At 64.4% G+C, this 27,157-nt stretch overlaps 1 protein-coding gene across 2 annotated transcripts; it reads left to right on the top strand.

Moving 5' to 3' along the window:
• Positions 1-534: 534 nt before the first annotated feature.
• Positions 535-25,156, top strand: SEMA3F (semaphorin 3F). 2 transcript variants are annotated; one of them, XM_074879416.1, is made up of 19 exons: positions 535-670; positions 3,839-4,005; positions 13,280-13,440; positions 13,610-13,672; positions 14,314-14,433; positions 15,897-15,977; positions 18,179-18,272; positions 18,668-18,787; positions 20,025-20,164; positions 20,242-20,356; positions 20,563-20,632; positions 20,745-20,889; positions 21,006-21,228; positions 22,063-22,151; positions 22,470-22,511; positions 22,758-22,915; positions 22,995-23,062; positions 23,571-23,704; positions 23,795-25,156. In XM_074879416.1, the coding sequence occupies exons 2-19, from the start codon at positions 3,885-3,887 to the stop codon at positions 24,203-24,205; spliced, it is 2,355 nt and encodes a 784-aa protein (XP_074735517.1). In that variant the 5' UTR covers positions 535-670; positions 3,839-3,884; the 3' UTR covers positions 24,206-25,156. The 2 variants fall into 2 exon arrangements, with proteins under 2 accessions (XP_074735517.1, XP_074735518.1); XM_074879417.1 differs by lacking the exon at positions 15,897-15,977.
• Positions 25,157-27,157: the final 2,001 nt, after the last annotated feature.

Raw genomic sequence — 27,157 nt, 5'->3', positions numbered from 1 at the left:
GGGCGGCAGGAGCAAGGTGGGGCCAGGGAAAGGAGCCCCGCTGCCTGCCCAAGGAGTTGCCGTGTGTGGGAGGCGGTTTCTCGCCGGAGCTGGAGCTCTCACAAAGCCGCCGGCTCGCCGGGGCTCGGCTCCCCGCTGCCTCCCGCCGCCCCGGGCCGCCCCCCGCCGCCCGCCTCGGCAGACAAAGGAGGGACGGCGCTTATTCATTCGCTTCCTTCGCGGGGCCGACGGGAGGGTGGTGGGCGCCGGAGGCCAACCGAGCCGCCCGCGGCCTCGCACGGCGGGGCGCTGCCGGCACTGAGCAACAAAAGGCCAAAGCCAGAGGTGAGCGGCGGGGGGCGGCGGCGGGGCTCGAACCCGCGGCCCCGGGCGGTGGGCGGGGCCGAGGGGGTGGGGGCGTGTCTATGCAAATGAAGCCCCCCGCGGCGCCCCGCGACGCGCGCACGGGCTGCGGCGCCCAGTCGGGGCCGGGCCGCCACCGCCCGCCGCCCCGCCCCGCCCCGCCCCCCGCCCCGCCCCGCCCCGCCCCGCCGCCGCTCCACGGGCCGGGGCCGCGGCGGCAGTCGCGGCCGCGAGATGGCGGGGGGCCGCGGGTGCCCGGCGCGGCGCTGAGCCCCGCCGCCCTGCACACCCCCCCCCCCGCACAGCCGCCGCCGGGACCCCCGCAGAGGTAAGGGCGGGGGCGGGCGGCGGAACGGGGGCCCGGCGGGGGGGGCGCCCCGAGAAAACTTTCCGCCGCTCGGAACTCGTGTGTGTGTGTGTGTGTGTGTGTGTGTGTGTGTGCGTGCGTGCGTGTGTGTGTCTGTCTGTCTGTCTGTCTGTGTGTCTGTGTCGTCCCCCCCCCCTCCCCCGCCGCAACTTGCCGGTGAAGCGGGCAGGTGGGTCGTGGGGAGGGGGGGGCTGGTGCCGGCGGTCCGGGGCTGGCAGCCCTGCCCCGAGCTGGCGGCGACACCGGGTGCTTTGCAGCCCCCCCGCCCTCGCGCCTCGCAGGGGGGCGATGCCGGGGTGTCTCTGCCCGTCCCCCTCCCTGCCGGTCCCCTCACCCCCGGGAGCCCGTGGTCGGGCTGTCGTGCCCCGTTCCCGCTCGGGGCGGGCGGACGGTGCCCGGGGGGCACGGTGCAGGCAGGGGACGGAGGCTGGCAGGGGGCTCCGGGGGCGGGAGGGGCTGCGGCAGGGCTCGGCGGCGGGTGGGTGACCGAGGAGAGGGTGCTGGGGGGACACTCGCGCACCAGAGACCCCCCCAGCACCGTGGAGCAGGCAGCCGGAGCCCGCCCCGGTGGGACCCCGAGCCCCGGTGGGACCCCGCGCCCCGGCGGGGCTGGGGGTGCGGGGAGGGCAGGGCGCCGAGGGAGCGGGGGACAGACGGCTCTCCCTGGGGACAGGCCGGGCGGGCTGGAGGGCCGGTGCCGCAAAGTTGTGCAAAGTTATTTCCCGGGTGCGAGGGGCCGCGGTGGACGATTAGCATTATTTTTTTATTTTTTTAATTTCTTTTTTTTCCCCCCCCTTCCTGCTGCCCATCCTGCCTGTATTTCTTTTCCCTCCCAAAACGTTTCCTGCTCTCTCGGCTCACTCCTGAGGCCGCTGGGACCAGGCGGGTGGGCAGCCCAACCTCCGAGGCACCCCCTCAGCCCCGGGGTCTCGGCCCCCCAAATGAGTCCTTGTTCCAGCCAAGAAAACCTTTCCTTTTAATTGTTTCGGCTCGGCGGCGCTCGGTTGACGGGCCTGGGGAGGGGGAATAAAGCCGAGCGGGGTTTTGATCTTCCTGCGGCGGCACCAGCAATGGCCAAACTTTAATTGCCAAAAAAAGCACCCCAACCCCAGCCAGCCCGGGTGCCGGGGGGGAGGAACGTGGCCGCTCTCCCCGGGAGTTCCCAGTTTCCCCGGAGCGCAGATGACCCTGGAAATAGAGATTTCCCGGCCAAGGTGCGCTCCAATGGGCCGTTTCCCCTTTTTGCTTCCTTGGAATTTGCCTTTCCCGGCCGGGCCTGGGTGCCCCCCGCTCGCCGCCGGCCCTTTCCCCCCTCCTCGCCCTGCGCTCGCTGCGCTCCCCTCCTCTCCCTCTTTTCCTTTGTTTGCCATCTCGCTCCCTGTCTCTGACGCGTACGCGGCTCCATCCAAATGCAATAGTGGGATTTGCCAGAATTATTTCCTAAAGCTGCCGGGGAGAGGGGGGGAGGTTTGGATGGGGGGGGGGGGGTGGTTATTTAAGTGCAACCAACTGGAGTTTTGGCTGGCGGAGGAATTGGGGGCTCGGGCTGTCCCGGCCTGACGCTGATGGGAAGGGCAGAGCCTGGTAATGGGTGGGAGAAGGGGGGGGCAGCCTGGAAGGGGACCGAATGCCAGTACAATGGAGCAGAGCTGGATGTGTGTGCAGGGGGAGAAGAAAAAATCGAAATATTTACTGACTCCAGAGGCAAGAGTGAGAAAAAAAAATATTGAACCCCAGGGAACGGCGGTGCCGCTGCGCTCTGGGTCTTGTCCCGCTGCTCGAGGAAGCATGTCGCTGGAGGGGCCAAGGCGTGCTGCTGCCCTTGTCCCGCTCGGGGCTGGGGCCGGCGGTGTGGGTGCTGTGCACCCCGGGAGGGGCCGGCCAGACCACCCGGGTGGGCCACGGGCAGAGCCCCGGGGTGAGGGATTGCCCACCTTGCAGCTCAGCATCCCTCTCGCGGGGTGCCCTGAAGGGTTCCCGGTCATCCACCTGGCACCTCGGTGTGTGTCAGGGGGCTGCGCGGTGGCAGCTGGCAGAGCCGTGGAGGGCATGTCCCCATGGGGGTGGCGCAGTGGGGACCCCCCGGCACAGCGTGCTGGCAGGCAGCGCCCGTCCCGCGGCACAGAGCCCCTTTGGCTGGGCTGGCTGGGTGCTCCCCCACTGCCCAAGCCCACCCGGGTACCACGGCACAGCGCATCCCACCCCGGGCGTGCAGCTCCCTGGGGATGCGAGGGGCTTCCCACCGCGGGCCTCCTCCCAAATCCTGTCCTGAGCCTCCTGGAGCCCCCCGGGAGGCTGCTGCCTCGGGAGAGGAATCTGGGCCCGAGGGGACAGTCCTTCTCCGCGAGGGGCAGCGGGGCACGCCGGGGGCACTGCGTGCCGTGCTGTACCGTGCTGTGCCATGCCGGGGTGCGTGTGTGGCTCGCTGGAGGCAGCTTGGCGGACTCTGCTCAGTGCCGGAGCCCCAGGGAGTCCAGCTGCCTGGCACACAGGCAGGGCTTTTTTTTTTTTTCCTTCTTTTTCTTCCTCTTTTATTTATGAAAAAAAAAATCCTTTTTTTTTTTTTTTTTTTTTTTTTTGTACGTTCTTGGAATAATGAAGTCCAGATTTCCTTCATGTTGGAAAGATTTGATCCCAGCTCTGCTCGCTGTGGCTTTGCTGGGGGCTGGGAGGAGAGGTGGGGAGAAGAGGGCTGGGGATGGGACCCTTCTGGGTGTCAGGGTGGGGGGAGCCAGCCTGGCAGGGTGGGGATGCTGCAGGCTGGGGGGGGGCGGCGAGGAGGGATGCTCCTCACCTGGGCAAGGCTCGCCGGCTGGGTGGAGGAGCGCGCTGCAGCGGTGCTCGCCGCTGTGCTCGCCTCACCCTGCACACTTGGCTTGGCACCCAAGGAGGTGAGGCTGGGCACCCCCGACTCCTGCCCCCCATCCCCCCCAGCCTGCAGAGTGGGGTTCAGCTAAGCCCCCCCCCCCCCCCGCTTCCTCCAGGGCTGGCTCCCAGCCCTCCCCAGAGGATGCTGCGTGCCGGCGGGTGATGAAGAGCAGGATGGGGAGATGTGGGGCTTGTACCCCCCCCAGGGGGGCGGTGGGTGCAGCAAACTGATGTCCCTCCCCCCTGTGCCCTCTTTGGCAGGCTCGGCCCCCCCCCCGGTCTCCTCTGGACCTCGGCGCCCAGGCGCATGCCCACCATGCCCGTGGTCGGCGTCCTCCTCTGGGCCACCCTGCTGACTCTGGGCTGGCGGGCCACCCACGCCAAGGACCACGGCTTTGCCACCCCGAGGGTCCAGCTCTCCTTCAAAGGTAAGAGCCCGGCAGTGGTAGTCGGGGGGCAGGGTGGGATCCCAAGAAGGTGGAGGAGGGCAGGGGCACCCCAGTCCAGGCTGCTGCTCCTCCTCCTCACCTGGGGGGGTTATCAGCAGGCTGCACCCCCAGAAATCTCCGTGGGGATTTGTATGCCAGTGTGGCTGAGCTCCCAGTCTGGCCCCCTTCCCCAGTCTGGGGAGGCTGGTAGCCTGCCCAGTCCCCCCAATATGCTTCCCTTCACGGGTGGGTGGCTCCCTCCATCTGGCGAAGCTGGGTGCCGAGGTGCAGAGAGCCCCCCCGCCCCCCGCCCCCGGCAGCGCCCCGAGTCCAGACAGCAGCTTGATGCTGCCCCGACCCCCCCCAGCTGGTATTAACGCCTGGGAGCTGGCAGGGAGCCTGCAAGAGGCAGGAGGGGAGAATGCTGGGCGGGGGGAAGGGGCTTAACCCTTTGGTACCGGGGCTGCCTGACCCACCCAGCCCACTCTACGAGCCGGCAGGGGACCCCTGGGTCAGCTTTGGGGTGCACGTTGTTCCTGAGCTCCTGCCGCAGGGATGCTGAGAGGGGGCGGGATGGGGGATGATGAGCCAGGGCTCAGGGTTGCAAACCTCGAGGAGCAGAACAAAAATTGCCACTGCCAACACGGTGTATTCGGTTCTACCATCGCCCTGGGCCCCGCCGGGGCTGGCTGCCTGCTTGAATGCGTCCCAGCCTGGGGATGTGTGTCAGGAGGGTGACAGGCACATGGAGCCTTGTGTCTGCCTCCCCTTGGGGTCCCGGGGGAGGCGAGCCGCCGCGGGAGAGCCGGGGCCGTGCTGTGTGTACCGCTGCCGTGCCGTCCCACCGTGCTGTTGCCCTCCGGTCACATACCGAACCGGTGAGCCTGGGGTGCGGTGGCAGAGCCGAGGGTGAGCGTGGCGGCTCCGGTCCGGCAGAGCCTGGCAGGAGGGGCTGGGGGGGCTGATGGCAAACATGGCGCGGGCAGGGTGAGCCGCTGGCGTTAAAGGCTGGTCTCAGCAGGAAAAATGGCTGGTATGAAGAGGCTGGGGACAAGTCCAGGCTGGAAGGGAGTGAGCGGTTCCTCCCTGCATGGCAGGCACTGCTTTCCTCTCCAGAAGGCTGTTTCGGAGGGTTTTTGGGGGCTGCTGGAGCACTTTAGCTGCTGCCATTTCCCACCCAGGGATGCATCCCTCGCCCCTGCTTCCTCGCAGCTGCAGCGAGGGGAGGGTCCGGCAAAGCCCCGGCTGGACCCAGCACCCACCATCCCGGCGAGGTGTGTGTTAACGCCTGTCACCATCCCACAGCCACCAGTGTGCCCCCGGCAGCGGGATTAATTCCGGATAAGCATGGTTGGGCCTGCTGTGCCGCAGGGTGGGGGCTGGTTCAGGGTTGGGTTTTTTGGCGCCAGTTTGGTGGAGCGGAGGTCCCTGGCCATGCCCAGGGGACCTGGGAATGTCACCCAAGTTGCCCGTGTTGGGATCTCGAGTCTTTCTCCCTCCTACCTGGGCTGGTCTGGCAGGGCTCCCCCTGCCCTCGCTGCCCAGAGGTGAGCTTTGTAGTGGGAAAAGGGCCAGTTCTCAATTGCACACGGAGAAGAAATGCCGGTGGCATGTCAGATCCGAGCACACCGGGATCGGGAGGGGATGGCACTTGCCCCTTCCCCGCCCACACTCTTGCAGCGGCATGAGAGAGTTAGCCCAGGGTCTTCCTTGGGGGCCAGCCAGGAGCCGCACGCCGAGCCACTGGTAAGCAGCTTTCCCGAGTCAATAATCTGTAGGTGGCCTCCTCGAAGCCATGGGGCTGAGAGATGTGGGGTGGCAGCAGCACTTCCCAGCCACACTCTTTTACGTGGGGAGCCAGGGCTGGTACCCAAATCCCCAGCCTCAAATCCCCCATGGCAGCTGCAGGTGGTGGGGCTGGGCGTGATGGGAGCTGGGCTGTGGGACACTGGTGTGATGAGTTGGGCTGGCCTGCAGGGACGTGACTGTGGTACCGCGGGGGACCTGGTAGCCGTTGATGCGGGCATGGCTGGAGGGGTGTCGCTGGGCTGGGGTGCAGATCCCCTCCTGCAGCATCCCTGGGCCGAGGTGGGACCGAGGTGGCTGTGGCCTTGCACTGGTGCCTGGCAGGGTGCTGAGGAAGGAGCTGTGCTGGCGCGAGCTGCCGTGTCCCTGTTTTGTGTGTGTGTGTGTCCCCCCCCCCCGGCGCCTCGCCTCGGCCGTGCTGCCTGGAGTCCCGCCAGCCCCGGGAGCGTCTCTGGGTTTGTTTGCCTTTGCTTGTTATCGCGCGCCGGAGGTTTGTCGCAGCTCCCCGGGGCCTGCGTCATCCTCTACAGAGCCCCATCGTCTCCGAGAGCTTTAAAAAAAATATATATATAAAATAACGAAGCAATAGGAAAGGGGCTGGAGCTGAGCTCCTTTGCCCAGTGCAGGGTGATGGGATGTGGAGGGTCATCCCCTGGTCCTCCCCCCCATCCCGTGACCCCCATCATCCCTGCCCGTCTGTCCTTCCTCTCAAGGTTTTCCTGTCCGTGTGTCGGTGGGAGGAAGGTGACCGGCACGGAAAGAACAGTGCAGGGAGCGGCTCCGGCACGGCTCCCTTTTGCCAACAGCTCTTCCCAGATCCCAGCCCGGTGCCGGCCAGAAATAGGGTGGATATTTTTAATCATCTCCTTGCTAACAATCCCCCCCCCCCCTCTCCCATACACATCCTGCGGCCCCCTCTCACCGGGCCTTCCTCTGTGCCGGGGGCTTGGGCACCGGCGAGGTCTGTGCTTTCCCCGCGAGGATGCAGGAGGTGGTGATGATGATGATGATGATTCATCCCTCCGTGTCCTGCTCCCTGTCCGGCGTGGGAAAAGCGTGCGGGAAGGAAGGGTGGGCTCTCGCCCCGCATCACTGCGGGAAGCCCTCGGGGTCAGGGCTCTCCGTGGGGCTTCAAAGAGGGAGCCGCTCCCCACCCCCCCACTCCGGCGATGGGAACAGCCGTGCTGGCACCTCTCGGAAAAGCCGCACAGAGGTCCAGCCGGGGGGCAGCCCTGGCTGGGAGGGGCCGGGTGAGAGGCAGGGCAGTTCCTGCATGGGGAAAAAAGCACTTTAAAAAGAATAAATCAAGCGTGGAGTCTCCTCTTGGCTCTGCTGCCAGCCCCCTGTGTGACCATGCTCCTCCCCACCTTGTGCCTCAGTTTCCCCTCCCACCCCGCTGGCATCTCGGCTGGGGGACATCGGCACACTTGATCTGGGGCTGGGGGGTGGCAGATGGCTGGAGAGGAGCCCGGCGAGGGGGCCGTGTCCCCGGGGCCACCCAGGCGCCCTCCTAAGCTGCTGCAGCTGTGGGCACCGCTTGGTGACAGCAGGCTGGGATAAACATGGGGGGGACGCGGTGCGGGGGGGTTGCATGGGCAGAGCCAAGGGCTCAGGGACAGCCAGCCCTGGGGACGTGCCGGGAGGGCTGGCGCCGGCAGTCCCCACCCTGGTGTGGGTCAGGGGCTGCATTGGAGCCCTGTGCTGCTCCTTACACCCTTTAAAGGTGGGGGCGGATGCTGCGGTCCCCTCTCCCATGCCCTGGGGGACAGGCACACGGGGCTGAGCCCTGCAGCCCCTAAGAGGATTTCTTTGGCTGGGGCAGTGGGGGACTGCGCCAGGGTCCCCCCCACCCACCAGGACCGGCTGCTGCTGGGGCTGAGCCCCTGGGCTCCGGCTGCAAAGCTCCATAAGCTCATTAACCCCCCACCCCCCCCAAACGCCCCCATGTAATTTCAAGCCCCCCAAGCCAATATCTAATAAGCTTGTTATCCCTCAAATTAATGCTGGTCCTTCTGAAGCAGCGTGGCCCTTCCTGGGGTCCTGGCGTGTGTGTCCCCCTGTCTCTAGTGCTGCCGGCCCCTGCCTGCAGCACCCTCAGGCGCTGCCTTCCCTGCTGCCTTCTTGGCACGGAGAAAATGGCCTGGAAAAGCAACCACCTTCCCGCCCAGTGCCTTGCCCTGCTCTCGGGGGCTGCGGAAGAAAATAATATCAAAAAATTTTTAAAAAAGCCCCAAAGGTGGTGGCGGGTGGGGACCCCTCAGCTCAGCTTTTTGCTTTTGAGTGGATGAAAGTGTTTTTTCTGAAGCCAGGCTCCTTCCCGAGGGGGTTTTCCTGCTGCCAGAGCATCCCCTGGCCCAGCTCCCTGGTGAGGACCAGGGTCACCACCACTGAGTGATGCTCGGTGGGGACAGGGTCCCCCGTGCCAGCAATGCTTGCTGGGGCAACGTCCCCCCACGAGTGCTTTGGGCAGGCTCGCCGGGGGATGAATCAGCGGTTTCGGCTGAAAAAATGTGGTTTTTTTTCTTTTTTTTTTTTGTTGTTTTTTGGCCTGCACCCAACTGGCCGGGCGGTGATGGTGAGGGGGGAGCAATCCAGCCAGCCCCGCTTTCATCCCAAGGGATTTGACCCAGGCGGCTGCGGCACCTGTCCCCTGCCGTGGGGGCCAGTGGAATGGGTGCCGGCATGGGGCGATGCTCTCGGGGGGGCTGGAGATGGTCGGGGGTGGAAGGCAGCGAGCGGGAGCTGGAGCCATTTCATCTCCCAAGCCCCGGCAAGACGGCTTTGGTTTCCTCCCACCTGTGAATCGGTTAAATGGGAAAAGAGCTTGGCTGGGGGCCACGGAAACTCTCTTATTACATGTAATTAGCTTAATTACATCATAAATAACCCATCAAGGGGTAGTGGAGTGACGCTCAAACAAATAAGCAATTCTGTTTTCATCGGGCGACCCACCCAGCTCTTTGATCAGCCCCAATAACAACAAATGCTTTAAACACGCAAGGGGACGCATCCAGCGCCGCATCCCTCTCTCGGCATCGCTCCCCATCCCTCCCCTCCACCAGGTACCCAAAAAGCTGCATCCCAGATTTCAAGCAGGGAAAAAATTAGGGGGGAGCATCCCCAAAATTTGGGGCACACTTATAAATTTGTGGCATAAAATGCTTCGGGATGGAGCCAGGATTTATCCCTGCTGGGCCAGGCTCCCTTGGGATCAGCTCTGGGCTTCTCCATCGGCATTTGGAGTGAATTCATTCGCCCCATGGAAAGAAAGGGCTCCCGAAAGACGCTGCTGCCGCCAGCCAGGGGGGAGAGCAGTTATTGAATATAAACATGCCGTGTAATTTACATGCTAATTATGTTGAATGCGCTACAAGCCCATAATTAGAAACTAATTAGGTGAGAGCGCCTGTAATTAGTTTGGGGGGGGGGGGGGGGGGTGTGCAGTGATGGTGCACCTGGGGAGGTGACCCTTTCGAGTCTGAATGGCATTAACTCTTTGTGCTGGTGTCCTGGTGATGGTTGGGGCGATTTGGGGGGCTGGGGGACAATGAGCAGCCCCCCGGGATGCTCAGTTTATTGGGGACCCCCAAAATCTCCCCTTTGATTTGGAGATGAGCCCCGGCCTCCATGACGATGGGTGATGGGTGGGGACCACTCATCCCTGCCAGACGGGGATGGTGGTGGCAGCCAGCAAGGGTGAAGGTGTGGGCAGCTGCTGGGCAGCTACCGGCACTGTAAATTCAGCCCGAATTTTGGCATTATGGGGGGAATTTGGGTTTGCAGAGCATGTAATCGGGTGGTGCTGCTCGCCGCCACCGCAGGCAGAGCTGAGCATCGCCTCTTGTTGCTGGCCAAGGGCCTGACTGGATCCTGGCCGCTGGCATCGCTCGAGGGCACAGGGTAATTAAATCTCAATGCCCGAGGCTACCAAATGATGCTGAGGAGGTGAGTCTCGGGGATTCAGTGGGGGCTCTGCAGGATGCTGTGAGGGGATGGTCCCCGGGGAGGCCACCCTGGCTGCGGTGCCGGACGGCTCCTGGCTCCGGTGCTGGGCAATTAAAATGGGATTAGGCTCCCGGCCAGCCGGGGAAGCTCTGCCGGTGCCGGGGTTGGCAGCGGGGATGCGGGAGGGAATATATGCTCATCAGGGCGCATCAGCTAACGAACCGGCTTCTCCAGCCCCGGGGGGGGCCCCCCTGCTCCACCTCATCCCCAGAGACCCCAGTGTCTGCCGGGGGCAGGTCTGGGGGCACAGCGACAGTGGGGGATTAGGCAGGGAGGGCAGGCGGTGGTGGTTTGGGAGGTCAGAGGTTGGGGTGGATGCTCACCCGCCCCTCTGTCCTCTTTGGAGAGGGCGTCACGGGGCAGCGGGTCTGTCACCGCCCTGCTTGGGGGTGCCCCCTCTGATCGCTGGGGCGTGGGGGGCTGAATGGGGCCCCCAGTGAGGGGCCGGGGCCCTTTGTGCTGCTGGCCTTGTCCCCTGCCAAGTCCCAGGGCCGCCCATCCTGATGGACATGGGATATTTGGGACCGTCACCGCTGGTGTCGTGGCACTGCCCGCCTCAGCCTCAGGGTCCCAGCCGGGAGGGGAGGGCGAGGATGGGAGCGTGTGCCCCCAGGGACGTTGGACATGGTGTCCCCAGGCCAGGCAGCGATGGCAGATGCGGGACTGTCCTGGCATGGGGGCTCCTGCCCAGTTTAACCGTCATCCCAGGCCCTGCCTGCACCAGGGCTGCCTCTGCCCCAAGCAGGGTGGCCGGGTGTGCGGTTCCAGCGCCAACAGCGGGTCCCCAGTGCTGGGGACAAGCTCTCCTGCTCTGCCTGCGTCACCCCGCTGCCAGAGCCGCCCTGCCCTTTCCTGGCTCCTGAGCTCTGGCCCCCACCAACACCAGCATCCCTCGGGGGGAAGCCCCAACAAATTCATCCCGTGCGCCCAGGGCACCGTGTGGAGCACACACACGCAGAGGTGCATGCACACACACAGTGTGTGGAGCACACACGCACACACACATGCACACACACAGTGCAGGGCACACATGCACACACATGCATGATACGGGGTGCTCAGCTGCCCTCACACATGCACACACGCTTGTGTACACGTGCACGCACACATGCACACACACTGTGTGGGGCACACGTGTACACGCACCCCACACTGTATGTGCATACACACACGCTGCGTGGGGCACATGCATGCACGCGTGTTGCACACTGTACACGCAGGCACACACACACTGCGTGGGGCAGCTGCTGGCCGTGGGCCGGGCAGGGACCGGACCCAGTGTGCCATGGGTTAGGCAGGGCACTGTGGGACAGGCAGGGGACACTGTGGGACAGGCAGGGGACTCCACGGGTGGCAGGCGAGCCAGCGTCGGCACAGGGAGCATCTGGAGCCCAGATGGGACAGGCAGGAAGAGGAGTGTGCGGTGGGGCGGGTGGGCAGCCCCCCCCCGGTCTCCCATCCTTTGCACTGCGCCACCCCACCTCTGCTATGGCGGGGGGCACCCCAAACCGCCAGCCCCTCCACGTGCCCACCGTGCTCACCCCGTCCATCCAGCCCCGGCAGACGGGCAGACCCCCGGGCTGGGGGGAGGCTGATGTCACGTCCCGTGACGCCGTTTCCCGCAGCCTGCCCTGGCAGGTTTCCGCCCCGTGGTGCCTGGCACGTACTGGCCTCACCGCTGTGGCTGAGCAGGGCCCAGCGGGCTGCGGGTGCCTTGCCACGGGGCTGGGGACTGGGCAGCACCACTGCCAGCTGTGGGACAGAGCGGGTTCTCCCAGTGACACCCATGGGCATGGATCTAGCCATGCCTGGGCACCCCTCTGGCCCCTTGGTGTGGGCTCCCATGGAAACCCCCCCCTTTGCCCCGGTCAGCAGGAAGGTGGGTGCCCACCCTGCCCCAGAGGTGCTTGCCCCCCTGCCAGCCCCTCAGCCCACTCCTGGGATGCCAAGCAGGGGGTCCCCAGGGCTATGCAAGGGTGTCTCTGCCACCACCGGGATGCCAGGGTGCAGGGCACAGCCCCCCCATCCCTCCTGTTCCCCAAAGAAGGTAACCCCCCATGTTCCCAGGGTGTCCAGGATGGGAAGGGACCATGGGAACCCCGTGGGACGTTGCCAGTCCCCCATGGGACTGGGAGGCAGGAGGTCAGGAAGATCTGCAGGCGCTTGGCATTCTGGCTGGGAATGGCAGCTAGCGGCTGGAGCCCTGCCCGGCCCTGCCTGGAAGTCAGCGTGCTCCTTCCCGCTGCCGACGTGCGGGACCCTGCTCCGCTCCCGCCTGGGAAGCAGGGGTCCCCAGGGGCTGCCCCCAGCCCTGGCGCCCAGCGCCCGCCTAGGGCATGCCCCTGCATGGAGGGACAAATCTGCAGGGTGGGGATGCTCATGGGGCCAGCGTCCCATGGGAGTGGCAACCGATGGCTGGGGGTGGCATTCAAAGGAGGTGGCACCTCCAAAGGAGGTGGCATCTGGGGCAGATGGCATCCCATGTGGGTGGCATCCAATGGCAGGGGGTGGCATCTGATGGCTGTTGGTGGCATCCAAAGGCAGTGGCACCTCCAAAGGGGGTGGCATATGGAGAAGATGACGTGCCATGGGGGTGGAATCTGATGGCTGGGAGCGACATCCAATGACTGTTGGTGGCATCCAAAGGGGTGGCACCTCCAAAGGGAGTGACATCCGGGTCAGATGTCATCCCATGGAGGTGGCATCTGATGACTGGGGGATGGCATCCAAAGAGGGTGGTACCTCCAAAAAGGATGGCAGACAGGGCAGACAGTGTCCCATGGGGATAGGGTCCTCTGTCTCGCTTGTGCCCTGGCCCCTGCCGCGTGGTCCTTGGCACCGGCCCACATCATCTGCAGCACTTCTGCCTTCCATCTGGCTGCCTCATTGCACTTGTGAATATTCATGACCCTCATTATCCTCTTTCACTCGTTGCTCCCACACTCGGGCTAAAAATAGCTTCCCAAGGGGGGATGGGGTACATGGGGCGGGGAGAGGCTCGTCCCCTCCCCAGGAGCTGGCTCCTTGGGGTCCCAGCTCCCCATACAAGGAACCAATGGCCTGGCTGGGACATGGGGTCACAGGGCAGGAGAGGGATGATGCTGGAGATTCTGGGAGCTGCAGGTTCTTGGCTGGGGTGCCAGGGAGCCCCCCCCCCTTCCTGCCCTGTCTTGGTGGGGAGCTCCACTCCCTGCTGTGGGGTGCTGGGTCTCCTCAGCCCAGGTCCTGCTGCCCCCTCCCCTGGCCACACTTGGTTGTCCCAACTGGCCATAAGCATCTCCGTCATTGTCCCATGTCCTGCGTAGAAGTGGCAGCACCGTGGTGCTCATGGAGGGGGAGGTGGGCACCACGGGGCTGGAAGGTGGACACCTCCTCTCTCAGGATGTCCTCCAGCTGGGACAGGGATGGCACCGGGAAAGGCGGGGGTCCCTGGGGTGCTGACACCTGCCCCTTTGCCCCACAGAGCTGAAGGCGACGGGCACGGCACACTTCTTCAACTTCCTCCTCAACTCCAGCGACTACCGCATCCTGCTGAAAGACGAGGATCACGACCGCATGTACGTGGGCAGCAAGGACTACGTCCTCTCGCTGGACCTCCACGACATCAACCGCGAGCCCCTCATCGTAAGCTGCCATTGTAGGGTGGGGGGGACAGGTGGAAGGGGTGCAACCAGGCATCCGATGGGCCATTTCGGATGCCAGGGCAGGAGCTCGATGGGCATCACTGGTGCTGGTGGGGAGGAGGTGGGGCCGAGTGGGTGCCCTCATCTTCCCTGGGCTGGTGTCTCCACAGATCCACTGGCCCGCGTCCCAGCAGAGGATTGAGGAGTGCATCCTGTCGGGCAAGAACAGCAACGTGAGTGGCCACCATAAATCCCCTTCTGGTAGCAGTGGCAGGGCTGGTGGCCAGCATCAGAGTGGGATTCATGTCCTCGTGTCCTACCCTGGAAAAGCCATCCCCCAGGTCCCCTGTAGTGTGGCAGCATCTGCAACCATGCTGAGAAGGGGTGGCACTCCAAGGTGTCATGGTGTCCTGCCACCCCTTCTGTCCCAGCTGTGCAGGTCCTGGAGATCTTCATGGGCGAGTAGGAGGTCGAGATCCCCACACTGCTTCCTCCTGCCAGCCAGGGCTGGGCCCTCCGGCGTGCCACCTCATGGCCCATGCCAGCCCCTGACCCATGCTGTCCCATACCCCATGCCATCCCACGGCCGATGCCAACTCACCATCCATCCCAACCCATGACCATGCCATCCCATGACCATGCCAACCCGTGGCCCCACCCCAACCTATGGCCCCATGCCATGTCCCAAGCCAGTCCGTGCCCCATGCCAGACTCCCACCTTCCCAGGTCCTTGGCCTGCTTTCTCCCTTTCCCAGCTCCTATCCCATGCCAGGGGGCTGGACCCTGTGGTCCAGCGGGGGATGCTGGCAGGGAGTGGGAAGGGGGGTGCCCCTGTCCCCTTGCTGGCATTGGCACCTCCTCCTCTGCTTCCCAGGGGGAGTGTGGCAACTTCATCCGCCTGATCCAGCCCTGGAACCGGACCCACCTCTACGTGTGTGGCACCGGCGCCTACAACCCCATCTGCGCCTTCGTCAACCGTGGGCGCAAAGCCCAGGTGAGGGGTGGGAGGGATGGGGGGAGCTGAGCCGGTGCCTGGCCTGGCAGTGCCAGCACAGCCACCATGGGATTGCAGCGGGGTGCAGGAGGGCGGCACGGCACGGCTCGGCTCTGCCAGCTGGTGTTGGGAGGTTTGGGAGGCAGAGGGTTGGGGGGCAATGGCAGGCTGGGGGGTGACTGTGGCTAACGGTGCTGTGCTGCCGAGCGGGGCCGAGCCATCTCTGCAGACCAAGGACTTCTCTTCACACCGGGACCGGGCTGCCTTGGCTGGACCCCAACACTGGCTTCCATGTGACGTGCCCTCCCACCCCGCCAGCCGCAGCCACTGCTGGATCTCCACTGGGGCAAGGGACGTGTCCCCCCCACCTTCCTACCTGCCGCCAGGCTGCCGAGCCCCTCACCACAGATGTGAAGGATGCCCGGAACCATATTGGCACCAGCATTGCACAGGCAGAACCGTGGCAGGGGCTGTGCCAGTGCATGTGGCCATGTCGGGGATGTCCCTGGATGGATGTCACCCGGCCCTGAGGACCACAGTGTGTGGCGAGAGGGTGGCATCGATGCCACGTGCCACTGGGCTGGGCACACGGCAGACAGAGGATCGCTTTCAGGCCAGCCCTGGGAGGGAGCCAGTCACTCCAAGTAGCAGCACAGGCATCCCAGGGGGCCCTGAGCCCTGCAAGGTGTCTGTCCCCTCTGTGCTGGGGTGGCACGTCCTGGACCATGTCCTCTCCCACGGTCGGAGCAAGCTGGGTGCCATCAGCCCAAGCCGAGGAAGGAGCACGGCGCTGGATGTGGAGGATGGGCGTCTGCCCCACTGCTCCCAAGCCTGGCACAGGCACTGAGAGAGGTGGATGCTGCTTGGGCCACTCCAGATTGGGACCATACTGGGACTGGACTGGGACTGGATTGGGACCGGATTAGGACCGGGCTGGGACCAGACTGGGCAGTGGCAGCATTTGAGGAGGACCAGAGATGCTGGTGCAGTTGAGGACAGCATCGCGTGTCCTCTCTAGCAGAGCCAGCGGCGGTGCGGCAGGGACAGGGGGATCCAGTGACCCCGTGGTGCCGGTAACTTCCCCCGTGCCGTGGCTCGGTGCTGGGGCCTTGCTCCTCTGCACGGGGTGCTGCCAGCTGAGTGGCAGGTGCCATCTTTGCATCCCTGGGTGTGAGCCCAACCTGGCTGGCTGCAGGCAGCCACCTCTCCGCTCTCTCCTGCCCCTCACCAGGGCACCCCAGTTCTGTGGGAGAGAGCAGGATCAGTCCTGGAGAAGCTCCTGCTGGAGGCCAGCCCAGCCCGGAGCATCTGGGGACCCCCACCAGCACCACCGAGGGGGATCATGGCTCTGCTGCTCCATGGGCACCCATCACCCTAGCTCCTGGTGTCCCCCTGCCCGCCCCTGCCCCAGGGGGTCCGTGCCCCCACTGGCGCTAACTCTCTGCCCTGCTCCTTTTCCCCAGGGGTTTCCGCCGAGCCAGCCGGGAGGCCGGGAGAGCAGATCCGCCGATGGCCCCCTCAGCCCGAGACCAGCACAAAGCAAGGTGGGAACCAGTCTGGGAGCCCGCCGCAGCCGTGCGCACCTCTCCCCTGGGGCGCACCGGAGCCATGGGCTCCTTCTCCTTCCCACCGGCATGTGTCCAACCCCCGTGCCGGGCGCCCCGTGCCGTGGGCATCCCCGCCATCTCCTTCCCTCTCAGCACAGAATCCTCCAGCCACCGGCCTGGCATCTGCTCTCCTTCTCTCACTAACTCCTTCCTCCCAGGCCATGTACGGGCCCCCTGCGGGGGACACTGTCAGGGATGGTGGCTCTCCCTGATGCTGCCAGCTTTGCCTGGTCCCCCCCTTGGAAGTGGAGCCACATGTCAGCAGAGCCATGGGGCTCAGGAGGGTTCAAGGGAGGATGCCAAGGTGATGTGCAGGAGGTGTTTTGGTAGGGTCTACAAAAACGTCACTGAGCTGCTGCTTCGCCCTGCCCCGGGAGGGGCTTGTGTCATCCCAGGGGGCAAGCGGGCTCAGGGAGGCTACAGCGTCCTCAGCTTCTGGGGACACCCAGCATCCAGCCCACCCTGACAGTGTCACCCCCCGAGCCTCTCCCCCCTGGACTAACATGGGTCAGTGCATGGGCTGGGGAGTGTGTGGGGCGCGGGCACCCTGCGGCAGCCTGGGGCTCTCCCCTGTCCGTCTCTCTGTCCCCTGGCCCCTCTGCTCCGAGGACGGGTGGTAGTGGGACAAAGGGCAATGCTCAACCATGAGCATCTTGCCAGCTGCAGGCAGCTCCTGCTGCCGATTTCCCCAGTGCCAGCTGGGGAAGTGCCGTTGCCATTTCAGTCCCCTCGGGCCCGCCACGGTTCCTCCCTCCCTGCCGGGTCTGGCTCCAGCATCTGCATGGAGAAGCTCCCTGGTGCAGCTCCCTGTGTCACGAGTGGGGGCTCCCTGGGGGCTGCCAGCACCCACTTTCCGGCAGCTCCGATGCATTTCAAGGCGCATTAGCCAAACGGCTGTGCCAGCACCATGACGGCTTGTAGGTTGCCTGACTGGGAGGGTGAGATGGTGCAGGCAGGGCCAGGGCCACACTGGAGAGCCAGGTTGTCCCTGTGAAGGGTTTCCCAAGTTTGGGAGTGGGGCCAGCGTTGGGCAGAGGCGTTTGCGATGGTGATGGTGGCGCAGGTGACACGGTGCAGTGATGGGGATGGCAGAAGCATGGCCGTGCCCACCTCTGGGGCTGGGGTGCCCCAGGAGGGGCTGGTGTGAGCAAACCCTCCAGTGGGAGATGTGCACAGTGAGCATCCTGGCTCCGCACCCCCTCCTGCCTTTCGTGGAGCTGGGGACTCTGCTCACCTCTCAGCAGAGGGTGGCCGCCACCGTGTCAGTCACCCCTGCATCAAAGCCAGGGCACAGGGCCAGTGGGAAGCTCCGCCAGCTCGATTTGTTTGCCTGAGGTTCCACCCCTATGCCTGGGGTCCCCGCGGGTGCTGCCGTGCTGCTGCTTCATCCCGGCTGTGGGGATCTGCACACCAGGGATGAGGGGTGACCTGGCTGGGATAGCCTGGCTCTGCCTGCCCTCAGCTGGCACCGGCAGAGGATTTTGTGTGTGTCTCTGGAGGCAGCGTGGGTCTCGCCCCTGGCCAGGGACATGTGACGGTGCTGAGGATGGCCGCGGGGAAGGCAGAGGCAATGGCAGGGAGATGGCTCCTAATGGTGACAGCAGGGAGATGGCTCCTAACAGTGTGGGCGAATGCCCTGGAGCGGGCACAGCATCTCACCACAATGCCACCCTGGTGGTGCCTGCTGGAAAGCGGGATCCAGCAAAAGGAGTGTGCCAGGTTCAGCAGCTGAGCTGTGCCGAGCTGTACCGCTGGCCAGACCCCACCTGCTGAAGCTGCTGGAGCTGCGTGACCTGGAGCCGGGCAAGCGGCGATGTGCAGGATGACCAGCTGAAGCGAAGAAGCAGCCGGAGGGAGATGTTTGCCCAGAAGCGGATCTGGGAGATGGATGCTCCATTTCAGCCTGGCAGCTCAGCCAAGTCTCCAAGCAGTGGAGGGCACGGAGAAGCACCCAGCAACGTTGGAGGAGTAGCTTGTCGGGGCTTCAGCTTCTCAGGAGACCTGCAGACCCCTGGTGTGGTCCATCTGCATCCATCCTCACTGCTGGGCTCCATCCCAGAGGAGGCTGCCTTTCCTGGTGGGCACAGGGATGGAGGGGTGAAAGTGTAACCAGCTCCTCCATTTGCTTCCTTCCCCAGGATTATATCTTCTACCTGGAGCCAGACAAGCTGGAGTCGGGCAAGGGGAAGTGTTCCTACGACCCCAAAGTAGACACCGTCTCTGCATTAATAAGTGAGTCCTGTAGCTCCCCGGGGCCAGCGCTGCCTGTGTTGGGCAGAGGGAACATGCAGGCGAGATGGGACAACTACTCCCACTGTCTTCCTGTGATGCCCAAATATCCTCCAGGAGTCAGGTTCCTGCCCTGCCACCCCTGCCCGCTCCAGCTGCAGATGGCTGGGCACCTGGGATGCCCAGTCGTTGGGCACCTGGGATGCCCAGTCGTTGGGCACCTGACCCAGCAGAGGTGGGGGTTCTCATGTGGCAACCTCCCAAACTCTCTGGGATGGCCACAGGACTCCTGATTGCCTGGTGGCTACTGGCTGAGGCTGGATGGAGCCCGAGGCAGTGGGAGAAGGTGGGTGGATGGGACTAGGTGGGGGTCCCCAGCTGATCTCTGCTCTCTGCAGATGAAGAGCTCTACGCTGGTGTCTACATCGACTTCATGGGCACGGACGCAGCCATCTTCCGCACCATGGGCAAGCAGACAGCCATGAGGACAGACCAATACAATTCACGCTGGCTCAACGGTGAGTCCGGGTGTCACTGGCTCAGGTTCCCTGGGGACCCCATGGCTCCAGCCCTAGAGATGAGACCCGTTGTGTTGTACTGTGTCCTCCCAGGACAGAGACAGTAGCCAGCATGGGCAGGTGGATGGGTGGTGGTGTGGGATGGATGGATGGATAAATGGATACATGGATACATTGGAGAGGAGGATGAACATGGGTGGGTGGGTGGGTGGGTGGGTGGATGGATGGATGGATGGATGGATGGATGGATGGATGGACAGATGGATGGGTGGAGGGATGGACAGATGGTGGATGGGTGGATGGATGGATGGAAGATGGATGGATGAATGGAGGGAGGGAGGGAGGGAGGGAGGGAGGGAGGGAGGGAGGGATGGACAGATGGTGGATGGGTGGATGGATGGATGGATGGATGGAAGATGGATGGATGGATGGATGGATGGATGGATGGAAGATAGATGGATGGATGGATGGAAGATAGATGGATGGATGGATGGATGGATGGATGGATGGATGGAAGATAGATGGATGGATGGATGGATGGAAATCTATGCAGAAGAGCAGAGGGATAGCTGTGTGAGGCAGTGACAGATGTACCAGGAGCTTTGCTGGGCGGCAGGAGCAGCCAGCTAGTGAGAGATGGGTCTGACTCTGCTGGAGTCCGTGCGTGGGTTTCTGCGGTGCTGAGATGTCAACCACATTGCCTGCAGTCAGTGACCCCGAGCGTTCATCCTGCCCCCTTCAGAGCACCCCTGCCCAAGGGGCGGCAGCTGAGTAAACAGAGCAGAGCAGATGGGATGATCCTGCCGGGCCGGGGAGCCAGCGGGGCGGTAACCCGAAGAGGGGGAGCTGTCAACGCAGGCTGGGCACTGGTGATGGATGGCAGGGAGAAGCTTCCTGAGAAGCTTCCAGGCTGTGTGGTTCCTCCCTGGGGGAAAGACTGGTTCCCACCATCCTGCTTATAGAGCTGCTGGAGCTCTCCACCCCGTGGACTTCAGGGATGCTCCCAGGGACCTCAGAGGTGCTCCAAGCCCCTCCTGGAGCACCGATGACTGCCAGAGAGACCCAGTTCCTCAGCCCACCTCTGTAGCTCTGGTCCAGATCCAGCTCTCGCCCTGCGACCACAGCAGTACTTTTCCAGGAGCAGGGTGGTGCTGGAAAAGAAGAGGGCTCAGCAGCCTGCTGCGGCACGGGGCAGGGGGTGCCACGGGGCTGATGTTGCCATGCCATGCTGTTCCAGACCCGGCCTTCGTCCGTGCCCAGCTCATTCCTGACAGCAGCGAGAGGAACGATGACAAGCTCTACTTCTTCTTCCGAGAGAAGTCAGCCGATGCCCCGCTGAGCCCTGGGGTCTATTCCCGCATTGGGCGCATCTGCCTGGTAGGTGAAACAGCAGGCAGGCAGGGGAGCGGGCAGGGGTGCGAGCAGGGCTGAGCGCGGGGGTCCCTCCATTGCAGAACGACGATGGGGGCCACTGCTGCCTTGTGAACAAGTGGAGCACCTTCCTGAAGGCCCGTCTCGTCTGCTCCGTACCAGGACCTGACGGGATTGAAACGCACTTTGATGAGCTCCGTGAGTGGACAAGGAGGGGGCCAGGGGTGCCTTCTCCACCCCTGTGGGCTTGGAGGGTACCCTGGGGAGGGCTGAGGACCCCCCCTTGCTGCCCCTCTCGCCTTACTCTCCCATGGGGAGCTACTTTCTTCCTTTCCCTGATGTCCCTGGGTGCAGGGACCCTGCCCACCTTCCCCATGGTGACACCCCCATCTTTCTGTCCCAAGAGGACGTCTTCATCCAGCAGACTCAGGACACCAAGAACCCCATTATCTACGCCGTGTTCTCTGCTTCGGGGTGAGTGTGACCCTCCCAACACAGAGCAGTGGAGGCGGGGGGCCCAATTGGGTAGGGGTCCCAGCAATGGGCAGCACCAAGCCGGAGGGTGGCAGCAGGTTGTTCTTCCCAGGTCGGTCTTCAAGGGCTCTGCCGTGTGCGTCTACTCCATGGCTGACATCCGCATGGTCTTCAACGGGCCCTTCGCGCACAAGGAGGGACCCAACTACCAGTGGATGCCCTACACAGGCAAAATGCCCTACCCCAGGCCGGGCACCGTAAGTACCCTTCGGGCACGTGTGGTGGGGGGAGCCAGCATCTGCAAGGCAGCCAGCACCCTCAGACCTGTGCTCGGATACCGGGTCACCGAGCACTGGTGCCATTTGTGCCGTAGTGCCCCGGGGGGACCTTCACCCCATCCATGAAGTCAACCAAGGACTACCCTGACGAAGTGATCAACTTCATGCGCGCGCACCCGCTGATGTACCATGCCGTCTACCCCACCCACCGCCAGCCGCTGGTGGTCCGCACCAATGTCAACTACCGCTTCACCACCGTGGCCGTCGACCAGGTGGATGCGGCAGACGGGCGCTATGAGGTGCTTTTCCTGGGCACAGGTACCCACGCCGCGCACCGCGGGGAACGCAGCATGCTCCGGCGCGGCCCCGGAGGGCACGGGCACCACCAGGGCTGGCCAGAGCACGGTGCCCTCCGCCACGCTGGAGCAGGGTGAGGGGCTGAGACCCCCCCTGAGATCCCTGCCCCTCCTCGAGGCTCCAGCCTGGTTCTTCCCCTGCCCCGGTGCCCATCCCACGGACCCCACCACCCAGACTGGTCCTTCCCTTAGCCCAGTTCCCATCCCTGGAGCCAGCAATCCAGCATGATACCTCCCATCCTAGGGATGCCACCATCCAGCCCAGTCCTCCCCCTGCCCCGCTGCGCATCCCAGGGGCCCACCATCCAGCCTCATCCTTTCCCAACCCCAGTGCCCATCCTGTGTGCTTCCTGTTGACCATCCTAAGCCCATCATCATCCAACCTTCTGCCTTCCCTTCCCAATTGCCCACCCTAGAGGCACCAGCATCCAGCCCTGTCTTTCCCTGGCCTGCGTCCCCATCATGGGGGCACTGTCATCCAACCTGGCGCTTCCCCTGCTCTAATGTGCATCCCAGAGCCCCCATGATCCATCCTCGTCCTTTCCCTGCCCCTGTGCCTGTCCCCAGCTGCTGTCCCCACCCTGCCCTGGGTGGTGGCAGTCCCTAGCCACAGGCAGTGACCTGTGCTGGTACACTGCACCCCGGCACAGTCACCTGCTGCGGCAAGAGAGAGATGGGGATGGGCTTGGGTGGATCCTTCCTCCCCCCAGCCCCAGCAGGGACCCCCTTCCCAAGAGGGGAGGGCACAGGTGCCCGGGGGTGGCACTGAGTGCCTGGGCACCATGGTGTCTTGCAGATCGGGGCACTGTGCAGAAGGTCATCGTGCTCCCCCGGGATGACATGGAGACAGAGGAACTCATGCTGGAGGAGATCGAGGTGTTCAAGGTAAGGGCTGGCCTGTCCTCCACCCTCTGCTGAGTGTCCTTGACCCAGCCAACCAGCCCCTTGGCACATCAGCCAGCTCCCTGGGACACCAACCAGCCCCTTGGGACATGAGCCAGCCCCTTGGGACACCAGCCACCCCTTGGCTGGCTCTGGAGGGACCCCAACCATTGGTCTTCCTGGCTGCTGCCCCCTTGCATCTCCCCCTCCCCGCCCCTGCCTGCCCCAGCTGCCTGCAGGGGCTCTGGGGTGCCCACCCCGGGACTGCAGTGTCAGGCCAGGTGGTGGCCCTCTATCTCCTTTGCTCCTGCTCCTGTCTAGGTGCCGGCACCCATCAAGACAATGACCATCTCCTCCAAGAGGGTGAGTCACAGCACGTGGCAGGGGCCTGAGCAGATCCCATCACAGTCCTGGCTGTGGCACTGCCTGGTGTCACTGCAGCACCAGGGCGGGAGGCATGGTGACCCCAGTGCAAGCTGGCTTGGGTGGCCCCGGGTGATTCTGATGTCTTGGCCAGTCCCTGTACTGGGAGGCTGCAGCTCATTCGGGGGGGTCCTTACAGGTGGGGAAGAGATAGCATCTCACCCTGTCCTCTTTGTGCCCCAACAGCAACAGCTATACGTGTCCTCGGCAGTAGGTGTGACCCACCTGGCCCTGCACCGCTGCGACATCTACGGGGAAGCCTGTGCCGACTGCTGCCTGGCCCGGGACCCGTACTGCGCCTGGGATGGCAGCGCCTGCACCCGCTACTCTGCCTCCTCCAAGAGGTACGGGGGGCCAGGGGAGAGCAACAGGGAGGGACCCCCCAGCCCCAGGCTCCCCCGCTCATCTCCCACCTCCCCGCAGGCGGAGCCGGCGGCAGGACGTCCGGCACGGCAACCCCATCCGCCAGTGCCGAGGCTACAACTCCAACGGTGAGTGAGGTCTGGGGCACAGCCCCACAGCACGGGGGGGCAGCTGGGGGGACATGTGGAGAGCAGGGGGCGGGGGGGTGGGCAACAGCCACAAGGGAGTCATGGGAGGATGGATGCCCTGGTGGGTTGTTGGTTGTGTGGGTGGATATACGGGAGGAGGGTGAGCATGGATGGATGGATGGATGGATGGATGGATGGATGGATGGATGGATACACTGGGGAGTAGGATGAACATGGATAGATAGATGGATATGTTGGGGAGGAGAATGAGCAGATTTGAATGGGTGGATAGAGATGGATGGATGGATGGATGGATGGATGGATGGATGGATGGATGGACACCTTTGTGGAAGCATGGCTACACTAGAGGAGGAGGAGCACACTTGCTAGACCTGTGGCTGGGGGTGGGCAGGAGCTCTCCCTTGGAGAGCCAGTGGGCTGGGCAGGAGGGCAGTGGGGCAGGGGCACGGAGGCGCGTGACCCGGCTGCCCATGACCCACCCCTGCAGCTAACAAGAACGCGGTGGAGGCCGTGCAGTACGGGGTGGAGGGCAGCACTGCCTTCCTGGAGTGCCAGCCCCGCTCGCCCCAGGCCAGCATCAAGTGGCTGCTGCAAAAGGACAACAGTGACCGGCGGAAAGAGGTAGGGTAGGGTGCTGTGCTGGGGGTGCCAGGGGGTGCCGGGGCGGGCTGGGTGCCAGCCAGCTGAGCCATGCCACCTCTCCCTCCCCAGCTGCGGGTGGAGGGCCGGGTGCTGCGGACGGAGCAGGGCTTGCTGCTGCGCGCCCTCCAGCTCGCCGACAGCGGCCTCTACTCCTGCACTGCCACCGAGAACAACTTCAAGCACACCGTGACCAAGGTGCAGCTCCGTGTCCTCAGCAGCCGCGCCGTCCACGCCGTGCTGGTCCAGGCGGAGACCCCCCCCGGCCTGCCAGGTGCCCCCACTCCCCGCTACCAGGACCTGCTGCAGCTCCTCACCCAGCCCGAAATGGGACTCCTGGACCAGTACTGCCAGGGCTACTGGCGGCACACGGCTGCCAGCCCCCCGCAGCCGCTGGCTGGCCTCAAAGCCAAGGAGCAGCAGGACCAGAAGAAGCCTCGAAACCGCCGGAATCACCAGCCAGAGACCTACGGGCATACATGAAACCATCATCAGGGACTTTGCTAGCACAGTGGTCTATTTTTCCCCCCTTTTAATATTAAAAATATCTATAAATAAATATATATATATATATATACATCCACGCACACACGCACGCAGACACACGCGCTCCCCCCTCCCACAGGAGACAGTATTTATTTGTAGGTTGTATGTAGTCACTGGGGCAATGCAATCCCCCACATCCCAGCCCTGGGGAGGAGTGGGGATCCCCAGGGCAGCCGCAGCCAGCATCACTGTCTTCCCCCCCTGCCCCAGGACCCCAGAATCCTGGCGTACGGGGACTGCCGGGCACCACAGCTGCTGTCTCCCCGTAGCTGGGGCATGGCACCACGCCGGGGGGCAGAGTTGCTGGGTCCCAGTGTGGGAAGGGGAGATGCCCTGGGGAGGGGGACAAACACCATCCAGAGGGCGATGAGGCAGAGGGAGAGGCAGCAACGGACAAGGTCTGCTCCCCACAAGCTGAGCACAGCCCTCGCAGCTTCGTGCCTCAGTTTCCCCACCTGGTTATTGAAGAGCAAGTGCTTGCTGTGGGGAAGCTGCAGACCACCAGGCAAGCCTAGGAGAAGGGGGCTGTGGGGCCAGCATATGTGGCCCCATCTCCTCCCGGGGGGCTTGGTGGGGAGGAGGCAGGACCCTCGAGACAGGACCCAGGTGTCCAGGCCACAGTGGGTGGGGGCTAGGCTGGGGTCTTTGGGTGGGGAAGGGAAGAAGAAGGGGCCAAGCTGGGGTAGAACCTGAAGCAGCCACCAGTGCTCACTGCACCCACAGGTGTTTGGGGCACCCAGTTGATCAGCTGCACCCTCAGGGCATCCTGACGGGGTTGGGGGGCTGTAAATAGTTGTACATGGGAAGCACAAGGGCAGCCGGGGCCGAGCAAGTGCCCCCCCACTGCAGCCGGGGCACCCCCCAAATAAACACTGGCTTTGGGACAGATGCGGGCGCCTGCGTGTGCTCTGTCAGGGACAGGGAGCGGGCAGCCGGGGGCTGCGCTGCTGCCTGGCCCCCCCGTCACGTAATGCCCTTAACTCTGCCCCTGAGCCCTGCTGAGGGTGCAGAGAGCTGGGCTGGAGCCAGGTGGGGGGCGGGGTGGGCCCTGGGAATGCACTGGGAACACTGGGAAGCCAGAGGCACTGGATGGCATTAAGGGTGCTGGGGGAGGGGGCACTAGGCAGGACAGGGGTGGTCACAGGGAGGTGACAGTACAGGGTGGTACTGCCTGGGTGTTAGGGGTACGTGGGGTTCTATGCTGGGCTGGGCTAGTGGCCAGTACTGGGTGTTTTTGAAGGCACTGGGAGCATGCAGAATCAGTACTGGTGGCACTGGGGGAAGTACTGGAGCACTAGGATTTGGTACTGGGAGCCGATACTTGGTGGTACTGGGGGTGTGGGGTGGAAGGGGACTCTACAGGGGACACTGGGTGTGATAGTGGGTGATACTGGGCTGTACTGGGGGCACTTTGGTCGGTGCAGCAGACAGTGGGGGTGGTACTGGGCTCCTCTGGCCGTCCTGGGAGGCTCTGGGGTCAGTGCCGGCAGGTCCTGGGCTATGCTGGTGGCAGTGCTGGGCACACTGGTGGTGGTGCAGGGCTGCACTGGGAGCAGTGGAGGGCTGCACTGGAATCAGTGGAGGGCCGTGCTGGGGACGCTGGGCTGGGCTGGGAGCCGTGGAGGGCTGTACTGGGGACGCTGGGCTGTACTGGGAGCGGTGGAGGGCTGTGCTGGGGACGCTGGGCTGTACTGGGAGTGGTGGAGGGCTGCACTGGAGACTCTGGGCTGTACTGGGAGCGATGGAGGGCTGCACTGGGGACGTTGGGCTGTACTGGGACCTGTGCTGGGTCCTTTCGCCCCCTGGCGGCAGACGGCGGCGCTGCAGGAGCCCCGCGGTGCGGGGGGGGCACTGGGGATAGCGGGGGTCGGGACAGAAGGGCACTGGGCTCTACTGGGGACACCTGGGGGCGAGCCCCGGCAGGGCCTGGGGACACTGGGGGCAGAGGGACACAAAAGGGTGCCTGGGGTGTCCCTGGGGACACTAAGTCTTACTGGGGTGGCCACGGTGGCAATGGGAGCACTGGGGACGTGGAAGTGGGGAACTGGTGGCCTAAGGACACTGGGGAGGGGTGCGAAGGGGCCTGGGGACAATAGGGGGGGGTCACTGCGTCGGCATGGGAGCAGAGGGGTGGCACTGGCGTGCACCTAGACATTGGGCGGGGCTTTGTGGGGGGGCTGAGGGGGCCTGTCCTGAAGACCCTGGGGGGGTACTGGGATTGCTTGGGGACACCAGGGGGATACTGGGATTTCTCCTTAGGATACTGAGGAGTGTTACTGGGGAGGGTCTTGGGAACCCTGGGGAGTGTACTCAAGCATCCTGGAGGACATCGTGCAGTTGTTGCTGGAGGGGCCTGGGGACACTCCTGGGGGTTGATACTAAGCTGGCCTGGTGACACTGGGAGTGTACTGGTGGGTGGCTGGGGACACTAAGGAGTGCACCCGGGGAGTCTGGGGATGGTGGAGGGTCCGGGGACGGTGGAGGGTCCTGGAAGGAGCCTGGGGACATGGGGTGGAGTTACTGGGGCTGGCATTCGATCACTGCGGGGGGGGTGCCCCCGGGGACACTGGGCAGAGGAACCTGGGGACACTGTGATGGCTTGTTCCGGGGCTGTGGGCACTGGTCCAGAGCGGGGGGGGATGACCAGCATGAGCTGGGGACAATGGGGACATTTTCACCCACTGTCCCCAGCCCTTGCCAGACCCCATCAGAGCCCCCCAGCTCCAACCCTCCCTGGGGTCCACAGCAGAGCCAGAGCTGGGTGGGGGTCCCACGTCCCTGGGGGTGGCTGGGTCACTGCCCCAGCCTTGGGGCAGGGGCAAAGTGGGGTCTGGCTGGCCTTGGGCCCCCCCGGCAGAAGCGCTGACAGCGGGAGCTGTGGGATTGCTG

This window comes from Strix uralensis, chromosome 10, assembly GCF_047716275.1.
Source record: "Strix uralensis isolate ZFMK-TIS-50842 chromosome 10, bStrUra1, whole genome shotgun sequence".
Taxonomy (NCBI): domain Eukaryota; kingdom Metazoa; phylum Chordata; class Aves; order Strigiformes; family Strigidae; genus Strix; species Strix uralensis.
Note: the sequence above shows the minus strand (reverse complement) of the source record. Positions and strands in the feature narration are given on the sequence as shown.